Source organism: Giraffa tippelskirchi, chromosome 5, assembly GCF_054371585.1.
Source record: "Giraffa tippelskirchi isolate mGirTip1 chromosome 5, T2T-mGirTip1v1.2.pri, whole genome shotgun sequence".
In the NCBI taxonomy this organism is placed as follows: Eukaryota; Metazoa; Chordata; class Mammalia; order Artiodactyla; family Giraffidae; genus Giraffa; species Giraffa tippelskirchi.
This window is the reverse complement of record NC_137279.1, coordinates 135,639,170-135,651,294: the sequence shown is the minus strand read 5'-3', so window position 1 is coordinate 135,651,294 and position 12,125 is coordinate 135,639,170. Positions and strand designations below refer to the sequence as shown.

Here is a 12,125-nt window from a genome sequence, read left to right as displayed (position 1 = left end):
TAACCAACTGAGCACTGTTAAGTTTATCAAATTTCTCCAATGCCTTAGTTTACTCAGACACTTGTCACTATTTGGACTACAGCAACCAGCCTTTCTGACTTGACTTGCATCCTATGTAACTGTCCTCTCCATGGCTGAGAGGAGATTTCATCCAAAATGAAGATGAGCCCAGTTAGAATTTTTTCATAAAACTCTGTAAAGTTATGTATATTTTGAATTTTAAAATATGGCCCACAAAAGCTTAGTTTTTTTCTCACAATTCCTTCTTTGCCCAAAAGAAGTCCATGCCTGATGTAACTTAACTTTCTCTTCTTAAAGATGAGAAAATAATCAGAAACATCAAGTGACTTGATTTCTAGAGCAAAAGCAACTTGAGTAAAGGATTTTCCTAATCTTCATGGATTTTTAGATCCTTCTCCACTGGGTGTTCACTACCTGAACCAAACAGCTCCTTATCTACATTACCCACATGGACTCTTAAACATGTTCCCAGGGCATTTCTGAAGGGGAAGAAAAGGAAAAAAAAAAACACCTACTCTCTGATGTGGTGGTAGATTTAGAGAGGGAAGTGAAAAGTCAATTTTCCAACCAGGAATATTTCTACAGGTGAAGCAATCCATAAGCAAGTTCCTTTCCCCTTCAGTTACTTGGCTGTACTTTGAAAAGAAACCTGGGATACCATAAATGGCCAAGTCAGACTGCTCTAAAATATCAATATTTAGCCTCCTTCTTCCTAAATTCTTTCCCTTTCCTAAAACTGGTTTGTTTTTATGGTTGAGTAATATTCCATTATATATACGTACTTATTCTTTATCCATTCATCTGTCGATGGACATCTAGGTTGCTTCCATGTCCTGGCTATTGTAAATAGTGCTGTGATGAACACTGAGGTTCACGTGTCATTTTGAATTATGGTTTGCTCAGGATATATGCCCAGGAGTGGGATTGCTAGGTCATATGGTAGTTTAATTCCTAGCTTTTTTTTTTTTTTTAAGGAATCTCCATAATATATACATGACCGTGTGTAAAACAACCATGTGTAAAATAACTAGTGGGAAGCTGCTGAATAACCCAAGGAGCTCAGCCTGGTGCTCTGACGCCCTAGAGGTGAGATGGGGCGTGGGGTGGGAGGGAGGAGATATATGCATACTTACAGCTGATTCATGTACGACAGAAACCAACAAAACATTGCAAAGCAATTATCCTCCAATTAAAAAAATACTAAAAAAAACTTTTTATTAAAAAAACAAAAACAAAAACTGGTTTGACCTGTACTCACATAGTTGCACCCTAGTGGCTCAAATGGTAAAGAATCGGCCTGCACTTCAGGAGACCCAGATTCTATCCCTGGGTCGGGAAGATGCCCTGGAGAAAGGAATGGCTACCCACTCCAGTATTCTTGCCTGGAGAATTCTATGGACAGAGGAGCCTGGCTGGTTACAGTCCATGGGGTTGCAAACAGTCAGACTCGACAGAGCAACTTTCATTTTTTTCACTTTCACATAGGTGCACATGTGCCATCAGTTGCTTAATAATCTCACAAGTGTAGTAACTACTTGTCCTGTAGATAAAATATTAGAACATTCACCGCCTCCAAGAAAAAGCTGTGTTTGTTTCTTACCTCCCCCATTCTGCTATCTTCTAGAAAGGAAGCTCAAAGAACCACTAGGGACTGATCTAGTGATCCTTTGTTCTCCATCACAAACTGACTGATGGAAGTTAGGAGTTGAAACAATAAATGACAAAAAGAGGTTAAAAAGATTTTCAGACACTGGCTTGGTGGGCATTTTTCTGTAGTTTGTTTTCATGCTAGTTTTTTAAATCTTTTATTTCAGTACCTTTTGAGATATCTGTTCCATCAATACATGAATTCTGACAATAGATTTTTCCAGACTTGGGAATCACAACCATATAATTCCCATTTGTCACATGGGACTCATGTTTTACCAGTTGATGTCACTGCCTGGTACATGATACCATTGCCCTCCTAATTATTCACGCACAAAGACTTCAACTTTAAGCAAAAGGTTTCATGATGTATCAATTACTTGAACTTTGGAATTCAGATAGTTATAAACCTAGAGAATAAGCAGCTGTAGAATTGGATTTTTAAGTTTAAGATATTGTGGAAGCTATCAGACGCATGTCTCTTCCTCAATTCACAAAACACTGTGGCTAGCATCCTTTTAACGACTTTTACAAACTTGAATCCACCTGATCTACGCTCTCAACAAATTTTATAGTTTTTGAATGTTGGTTTTCAGTATGGGGGAAAATATTCAGACTGGGGATTTTTAAAAACTCAGTAAAGTCCTATAACTCCTATCTCTTAAAGGCATAAGAATCATGCAAAGACTGATGGAGTACATAATCTTTCATGTTTCAAAATGTTATAAACTGCACTGCATTTTGGACTGTGTAAGTCAAATCTAAGATTATCATCTTCCTAAATAGCCCTTGTTGATTTTATTATCATATGCAAAGCATTAAAATAGGAGCTGCATAAAGAAAACACATAGAAGTAGGGTTACCAGATAAAACAGAAGATGCTGTTATATTTAAATTAAAGATAAACAAATTTTTAGTGTAATTATGTCCCAAATATCACATACGCTACAACGTCATTTGTTGTTTATTTAAAATTCAAATTTAACTGGTTGTCTTATAATTTCATTTGCTACATCTAGCAACTTGTAGAAGATCCTTATCTCTGGCAAGCTTACTATTTAAGAGGCAAGTTAACAAAATATCATAACATAAGGTGTATGTGATAAGTGCGGTAATAATAACCAGGACAGGAGATCTCCCCTGATTACCACAGAAGAGTACCTGGAAAATATGGCAACTGCAGTTCCTAAAAGATGACTAAATGCAGACTGCCAGATATGTGGTTTAGTGTGATTTCCAGAGTTCAAGTGTCCTGAGTTAAATCCCAAATCTACTGTTCACTAGCTGTGTAACCTTGGATAAATTAATCTCTATTATAAAATAAGGCTACTAATACCTGCTTTATTAGGCTGCAGATCAGAGATAATACATGCACAAAGCACCTAGAACACGGGAGGCACTTCTTAAATGGAAATATCCACTATCAGAAGGTCACATGGCAAAAAGGGTACTTGTCACAGATATTCAAATGTTAATGTTATGCAGTAATATCGGTAAATTTATTTCCATGATCTATTTACACTGTACAAACACTGTTGAAAAGCACCCTACAAGTTCACAGTACATTACAATATATTTACTTTAAAAATATACTCCTTTATAAAAGGTTCATAGAACATTGGCATGTCAACTTGGGATGAAACACAGCATGTCACCAATTCTGCGGTAGCAAGAATGCTTCCAAGCATTGTCAATTACGCTATCACAAGTCACCATTTCAGTTTTAAATACGTATTTTTAAATAAAAAATGAATTCTACAGTGGAAAGTTCCGGCAGGAATACTCATTAGTTAATTAACATATACTTTCATGGACATGTTGTTTCATAATAATTTACAGTATCAACTTAATTTGCCAAAAAGACCCATTTCAACAAGTTTTGCAGTCCAAAGATTCTTGTCATTCTTGTCTATTTTTTCTTCTTTGTTGGTTCTCCCAGTTCTACTTTGCGCTTTTTAGAGGTATGCTCATCTTTTTCATCATCTTTAAATAGGAAAGGAAGAATTTCAATCAGTAACTTTAAAAAAATATTAAGCATTAAAATTTCATTGACTCTATACCAAAATCATCATCCTCAACTAATGTTTCTTTCAAAGTTTTCCAATAAAAAACAAAAACTTAAAGGCAGTTGGCAATAAGAAAATCAAATTTGTTCTGATAAAGCTATTCTCAAATATTCTACAGTATATACATGGTAAATATTTAAATACATAATCTACATGTTAAGAATGGGATACTTTCTGTTCTTTTTTACAAAAGAAGATGTCAATTTAACCATGACATTATTTAAGTGACTATCTGGTAGTCTTTCCCTTCTAATCTGCCTTCTCTTCCCCACAAATAACTCCCTTCCCTATTTCATCTCCCCATCCCCACTCCAACACTTACTTTGTGAAGTTAAAAAAGCACTCACAGGTAGATGTTTCACTGAAACTGTATTTTCAATTTTGTCCTATGTAGGTAGTTCTACTTTCTCCCCCATTCCCAGGAGGGTCAGAATATTCCAATGGCAAGACAAAAACAGGCTTCTTCCCCCCCTTCATATTATGGAGCATCGCAGGAGGGGAGAAGAACCTCAAATTAAAACCATGTTCTTTACACTTTTCGAAAATGTTATTAGTATCTGTAGTCACAGAAAATTTCTAATAAATAAAAATACTGTAAAATCTGAAACAGTGGGCCCTTTTATTCAATTAAAACAATCCAGCTACACATTTCAACAACATACAGAGTAGCACAGAGCAGCTGTTAATTCTCATCCCTGAACAAATGTGTGGCATTATTTTAAGAACTCCACACAGATGGAATAAATTACACGTAGGAGATGTTATGATTTATAAAGTACAAATTTATTTTAAGCAGATCACTGAATTCTTTGTACTTTATTTTTCAATCAAGAGATACTCAAAGTTCAATAACTACCCATGTGGTAGCCTATAAAAAAATGTTTTGATGCTGAAAGGGGACTTCATATTAAAAAATCTGGGAAGCCAACTGATATAAAACATAGACTTTTTTTTTTCAACTTCCCTTTATTATTAACAGTCAAGAGAACAACACCAATGTCATTGTTATTACTCAACACTTCACATTTACAAAAGGTCTTCACAGTCATTTTTACATGTTATTTTTTGATATTCTTCTGATAGAGACTGAGGAGTTCTGTCATTACTCTTTTTTTTAAATTGGATTATAATTGACACTAACATTAGTTTCAGGTGTACAACATAGTGACTTGGTATTTTTATATATTATGAAATAATCACAATAAGTCTAATTATCACCTGTCACTGTACAGAGTTATTACAATATTATTGACTATATTCCCTATGCTGTACATTACATCCCTGTGCTTTATTTATTTTATAGCTGGAAGTTTGTACCTCTTAATCCCACTCACATATTTCACCTGTCCCCTTAACTCCTTCCCTTCTGGCAACCACCAGTTTGTTCTCTTTATCAAGGAGTCTGCTTCTGTTTTGTTTGTTCATTTGTTTTTCGGATCACAAACTCAATATGGGAAAAATAAACTTAAAACTTTAAGCCAGGACTTTCCTGGTGGTCCAGTGGTTAAGAATCTGCCTTGCAATGCAAGGGATGTGGATCGGGGAACTAAGATCCCACCTGCCTTTGAGCAACTAAGTCCTCATATGGCAACTACTGAGCCCATGTGCCACAACTAGAGAGTCCAAGTGCCACAACAAAAGATTTTGCATGAGGCAACTAAGACCCAACTCAGCTAAACATAAATAAATTATAAAAAAAACCCAAAAACCCCCCCTAAGCCTTCAATTCCCTTCTGAGAACTACCATATTCAGAATATTTCCTTTGTTGATATGCACAATAATTACTATCAAAGCAGGTAATGCATCTTCAAAACCAGCCAAGGTCTTTGTTTTTTAATTGGATTTTAATTATTACTATGCCTGACTTTTGAGATTCTTTTCACTAGTAATATAAAAATTGAAATTACTTTTTAACTCTACTAGAAAATGCACCACTAACATATACTAAAAGGACGATCCTGAGACACTTCTGCTTTTAATCTGTCACTTACTACAAGTTCACTTCCTACAAGCACACTTACTGAATAACAAGGAAAACAAACTACTGAGGCTAGAAAAATAACTTCCTACTAGTTGCTGAATAGAAGAACTAATGCCATCTAGTGATATAACAAGGCATTGCCTTAGGGAAAAAAAAAGCTTACAGTGTTTAATCAACTTTACTGAGTTTCTTACTCTGCTATATAGTACAGATGCACTAGTAATGAAGCAGTTGTTTTATGTGGAATTCATGTCACTTGAAGCAAACAAGTTTAAATTATTAACAGAAACTAACTTTATAAATTCTTTAAACAAGTGCTGGTAAGTAGTAACGCTCTGTAATGAGTTTTGAATTTTTCCCAGCTTGTTCTATCTAGAAGGAGTTAACTGGCAAAAGAGGCCAAAGGGCAGAAAATGAGAAGAAAAGTAAAATCAAAGTTATCTGATAATCTAAAAACTGAGATAATTTAAGAGTGTGGAACTTCTAATACAAGATATTTTATGAATTTTAAAAAAAAGCTAAAAAAGATGATGGGAAGTCGACTTGTTAACATGGTACAGGAGATTGAAATGGCAAAAATCACTTTTAAGAAGGAAGGTTATTTATTACAAAAAAAGGATAGTTATACTCAACAACCAACATTAAAGTCAGTATTGAAGATTTCAGTATTATCTTTCAATCTCATAATCCAGCTTTAAGCTAGCTGAGCACTGGGATCCTTTTGTTTTTTGACATTGCCAACATCCACTTCCTAATGGAGGGCCATCATATGATCAAAAGGTCAGAAATTATCATGGGAATAGCAGCATTATCTGACACATATTTTCTTCTATCTGAATTTAAAAGGCAAGCTGGAAAAAAAGATAATTCTTTCCACTTGTTTGTCCTGGTATATAAGCCTAGGCTTTTCCACACAGGAACAAAGATAGAAGAGCACCAGCCTATTGACACCCTGGATCGAATATCAACTCTAATGGCCTTACTGCCAATTCTTCCCACAGGACAGCTATTCCTCAAGCACCCTAGCTTGGAAAACATCAAGAGACTAAACCCTAGTTTAATAAAGCATCATTTATTTCCATCTAAAAATCTGATTCCTATTCTGTCTCTTCCTACTTGTGTGAATCTAGGCAAATTCTTTAAGCTGCAATTGTCTTCTTGTCTACAAATAGTAATAACAAACGTACTAACTCTGTACTAGATTGCAAAGAGTAATAAACTAGAAAACTTATGTGAAAGTATTATTTTAGAGCTTGGCATTGTCTAGTTTTGTGACCTTGGACAAGTCACATAAGCTCTTGTTTTGACATTTCCCTAATGGTTTCACAAGGGGTTGTTAAGAATTAAAGGTAATTTATGCAAAAGTGCTTTTTATTAACTATATAAAACGACTATAAAATATGAGGCATTTTAAATGTCCACTTCATTTGGCATCTCTAAAGAGATGCCATTTACTGAAAATATGCCTTCACTAGTGATTTCTAATTCACACCAGAAACCATGAAAGAAATGGAAAAGCCAGGTAGTATCAAAACTGGAGAGTAATATCTTTCATAGTAAAAAAAAAAAAAATCAAAGAGAGAGACACTTTATAGAGTGTATACTGCATTTAACTGTCCCATCTCTTTAGGGTCCTTTAGTCAAAAACGTTTCTTCAATCTTTCTTTGACTTTCATGACCTTGATACTTTTGAAGACTCAGCTCGTTATTTTGTGGAATATCCTTCCATCTGGATATGTTTGACAGGAATATCACCAATGTGATGCTGGGTTCGAGTGACACTCAGTTTTGATTTGTCCTATTACTTACAATGTTCAGTTTAATCACTTGATTAAAATTGTGTCTTCCAGGCTTCTCTACAATGAAGTAACTCCAAAATGAAGTTACTATTTTTTTCCATTTGGAATTAACAAGTATTAATTTTGTGAAGAGATACTTTAGATCTGAATAAATATCCTATTCCTTAAAAAACGCAAACAAACAAAAACTGGAGTAAGACCTTCTACCAGTTTGTTACCCTTTCTCTCACAAGAAAATTATCGTACACTTGTAAAAGGAGCTAAGTAAAGTAACACTTGTATTATGGGAAGATCAGAAATTTGTTTAAGAAAAACAGCACACTCTTCCATAAAAATGACAGTCGAAAATATTTAGTCCAATAATCCATTGAATACTTAAAATGTACTATAAATGGTAATACAAACATAAATAACCCCTGGATCCTGGTATTTTTTTTTTTTTTAACAGTGGATCCTGGTATTTAAGAAATTCATTTTTATAAAGGAGACAGACTTACGAACGAACAGCACATAAAAAGTGGTAAGTGCCATCCATGGGAAGCCCAGGTGGCTCAGTGGGTAAAGAATCCACCTGCCAATACAGGAGACACAGGAGACTTCGGTTGGTTCCCTGGGTGGCGAAGATTCCCTGGAGAAGGGAATGGCAACTCACTCCAGGATTCCTGCCTGAGAAATCCCATGGACAGAGGAGCCTGGCAGGCTACAGTCCACGAGGTCACAAAGAGCTGGACACGAAAAAGACTCGAACATGACTGAGCGAGCACGCACATGCATGTGATACAGGGTACAGAGGAACAAATACGTAACCACGGACTAAGGTGAGACATACATGGAACCATTAAAGGTATGGAACCATTAAACAGCTTGGTCTAGTCAGTGCTGAATCTTGAGGTCTTAGGAGATGGCAACCCGCTCCAGTAATTTTGCCCAGAAAATGCCATAGACTGAGGGGCCTGGCAGGCTACAGTGCGTGGGGCTGCAAAGAGTCGGACACAACTGAGCACATAAAGTACTACAGGGGGCCATGTGAAATGAGGGCAGAGAAAAAGGTAGTCTATCATAGAGGGCTGACTCTGCTGCTGGGGAAGGGTTTTAAACAAGTGAGGCCAGAAGGTGGAGTGGGTAAAAGTATGGTAGCAGAGATTACTGTGATTACTTATGACCCCTTTTTCCTATTCTAACTACCTAACACTTAAAATCCAAACAAGAGACGGAATTACGATATTATGAACTAAGGCAAGACAACTAAGTCATCATCTTACTATTATTTTTAATCATTTTCTATAAATGGTAAGAAATTCATTTTGTGACACTTATTTTAGTTTTAAAGCACGACTGCTTTAATATTAAGTAAAACCTTCACCACTTCACAACTATGATTACAACAGAGTTTATGAAGTAACTCATGTTGCTCTAACAATAAGGCATCATAAATCACACATAATACTGGTTGAGATATCAAAGATTTCACTTTAAATCCTGAGTATTTTATGACCTTTTTCAAAAATAGAGCAAAAGATATCCAAAGACCACCATAATCAGTTTAACTCAATAGATTTAAGTTTCATTCATTAAATATCTCGTTCTTTTAAAACTCATCACAGGGATCAAAAGGTATTACCACTGGAGTCTGACTTTCCTTACCTGATTCCACTGTCTCCTCCCCTTCTGGAAGAAGCCTAGCTTTCTTAGCATTCTGTGGGGCATCATCACCATTGTCCTCATATATGTTAGACCATTTTATTGCCATATCCAGCTCTGGAGGGGGAGGTTTCTTCTCTGTAGAGTAGGTCTCCGGAGGTGGTACATAGTTTGACTTCCATATTTTGAATTCCTTTGGAGGCTGTTAAGCAAACACATTAAGAAGCACTGTGACGAACCGAGGTTTCTATAATCGACGTGGGCACATGCATCTCCCTGCAGTTCGCTTACTGTTCAGGCTGACTTTTTTTTTTTTTTTTTAGGTTTAAAGACACATTTTTCCATCAAAATCACAATACTGTTAAGTGAAAAGCCAAAGGGTTCCCTGTACGAATAAAGCTAATAACTTTTAGTTACCAAAGAAGAATCCAGTCTCAGAGATACTACGCCAAGGCTGACCCCTTCAGGAGGCTGCAGCAGACACTGTCTTGGAGGCAGCACCGCAGGCACTTCGGCGTCAAAGGGAAGGGGTCTCGGGGAGAAGCTGCAGCAGGGGGGCGGGGGAGTCACCACCGTTAGTCCTCGCCGCGCGGGGTCAGGGCACCGAGTGTGGAGGTTTGGGTCTCCTCACAAGGGGGCGGGGGCTGCGGGTCCAGTATGACACCCACCAGGCTGGGGGAAGGGGGCCCGGGCTCCCCAGGGCTGGAGGTGGGAGAGGGTGGTGCGGCATCCCGCAGGGCGTGACTGCGTGTGAGGGGCGGACAGCTGGTCCCCAAGACGGGGCTCAGGAGGAAGGGGGCGGAGGCTGGGACCAAGATCGAGAAACGGGGTCGGGGACCTCACCTCCTCTGGAGCTTTGACGACGTGCCTCTCCCAGTCTATCTGTTTGTTGAGCGGATTGTAAAGAAAGGCCGGGCGAGTCACGCTCCGGAACAGCTCGTCTGGTCCAGGCAGCCGCTTCTCCGCCTTGTTTCCATAGCCGCCAGCCGACTTCGCTGGATCTTGGGCCTTACGACTTGTCTCCTCCGGCTCGCTGTTATCCTCTTCGTCCGAGGAGCCTGAGCTGCTGCTCCCGTAAGCCGCGAAATAGCTCAAAGGATCCTTCTCCTCCGCTGCCATGACTGCTGCACCGGTCCGCCCAGAGCTCCGCCGGAAACCGGAAGTCACTCCAGGGTCCGCCCCGCAGTTGACCCCGCCCCAAGCCTCGCAGATGGGCCCGAGGTCTGCGCCCCCTGGCGGTTGCGATGCGCTTTTGCGCCGGGGTTGGGGGACTGAGGCTGAAGGCTGGCCGCGCACGTCCTTAAACAGGGAGTTCTAATGCTCATTACTGAGAGGCCTTGAAAAGAGACAGATACTGAGACGGTAGTCTCAACCAAACTTTCAGATCCAGTAAGGCTTTATTAAAGGCAGAGAAGAGCTGAAAAAATTTCTTTTCACTGCCACCTTAAAGCCCTTGCCCCGTGAGATCGCGATTTCTTTCTGTTTGCGCAGCATCTCTTCTTCAAAATAAAATAAAATTATTCGTCCCCTCTGTCGTCATGGAAGACCTCTGTGGGTAAGTGGTCAAGCAGGATTCTTCATTCCAGCGCACTCTGAACAACCTTCTCTGTTGGAACTTCTCTTGTATTGCATCACACCACTCTGAGGGATCCTCCAAAATCTCTGGCTTCTTATTGTCAGCCTCCTTCCGTGCTGGCTTTGCTCCGTATGGCCCTTAAGTGTTGATGGTTCCCAAGGTACTATACCATCGTTCAGCAACACTTACTAAGCAGGTGTTACAGAGTTGCAAGTCAGACCATCCCTTTCCAGAATGTTAACCACCTTAATGCTTGTGACTTCAACAGCCGGGTCTCCAAATCCAGTCTGCAAGGCAAGCTCTGAACCACACCTCTGCTTGGCTCTTATGGCCAGGTCTCAAACACCCGCTTAAAGATCAGTAAATTGTTTTTCCACATAACTTGCTTCTACATTTGTGTCCCTCCCTTTTAGTAAATGACATAACCACCTGCTTAGCCACCAGGGAAACTAGAAATCTTTGACTTCTGGGGAACTCAGAAGAATGATACACACATGAAGGCAATGAAGTTGGTATAAGCGGTATGCGTTCACAGACCGCACCTAAGGATGCCCATGTCAGACATGACTTAGCAACTAAACAACAATGGTTTACTGTAGCCAAAGAATACAGATTAAAATTAACCAAGGGAAGAGATGTACGGGGCAGAATGCTGGAGCCTTCCACATGCAGAGCTTCTGGTTGTCTTCTCCCAGTAGAGGTGTAGACAGTGCTCACTTCTGCAGCAAAGCTACGTGACAAACTGCATGGAGCCATCAGGGGAGCCTCACCAGAGCCTTAGTCTCCAGAGGTTTTATTGAGGATTGGTCATTCGGACATAGCCTCCAGCCCCTCCAGAAAAGTGAAAAGTGAACATCACTCAGTCGAGTCTCTTTGTGACCCCATGGACTATACAGTCCATGGAATTCTCTAGGCCAGAATACTGGAGTGGGTAACATTTCCCTTCTCCAGGGGATCTTCCCAACCCAGGGATCGAACCCAGGTCTCCTGCATTGCGGGCAGATTCTTTACTAGCTGAGCCACCAGGGAAACCCAAGGATACTGGAGTGGGTAGCCTATCCCTTCTCCTGTAGGGTAAGGGAGTTAGAGAAGGTGAGGTTCAGAAAAAAAAGGAAACCGGCACTTTAGAGGAACAGATCACCTTTAATGAGGCGAGAAGGGGCAGCAGTCAGATAAATGAGCTGCTGCCCTAACCCAAGAAAAGAGTAAGTATATAGAGGCATATATGTGGAAATCTACAGTCTTAAGGGGGCCTGTTCTTCTCCAAGGTTGTTTGGAGTAATCTCTTATTAAACGGCTGGGGCAAGGAATTCTGGAGATCGGCCAGAGGCTGGGACCGGCTGGGAGCTAAGCGTAATCAACCTTAAGGTCCATTTTTTTTCTTCGGGTGACA

General features: G+C 39.4%; 1 protein-coding gene across 1 annotated transcript; it reads right to left on the bottom strand.

Moving 5' to 3' along the window:
- Positions 1-2,989: 2,989 nt before the first annotated feature.
- C5H1orf52 (chromosome 5 C1orf52 homolog) lies at positions 2,990-10,284 on the bottom strand. The gene is made up of 3 exons (XM_081490047.1): positions 10,000-10,284; positions 9,160-9,358; positions 2,990-3,651 (listed from the first exon to the last, which is right to left on the bottom strand). Exons 1-3 carry the CDS (start codon positions 10,273-10,275, stop codon positions 3,578-3,580), a joined length of 549 nt encoding a protein of 182 aa, XP_081346173.1. The 5' UTR covers positions 10,276-10,284; the 3' UTR covers positions 2,990-3,577.
- Between the last annotated feature and the right edge of the window lie 1,841 nt (positions 10,285-12,125).

Coding starts and splice junctions, on each gene's coding strand:
- C5H1orf52 (XM_081490047.1), bottom strand. CDS start 10,275: ATGGCAGCGGAGGAGAAGGATCCTTTGAGCTATTTCGCGGCTTACGGG. Junction 9,359..9,999: donor TCGTCAAAGCTCCAGAGGAG/GTGAGGTCCCCG, acceptor TTTGCTTAACAG/CCTCCAAAGGAATTCAAAAT. Junction 3,652..9,159: donor GGAGGAGACAGTGGAATCAG/GTAAGGAAAGTC, acceptor TCCTATTTAAAG/ATGATGAAAAAGATGAGCAT.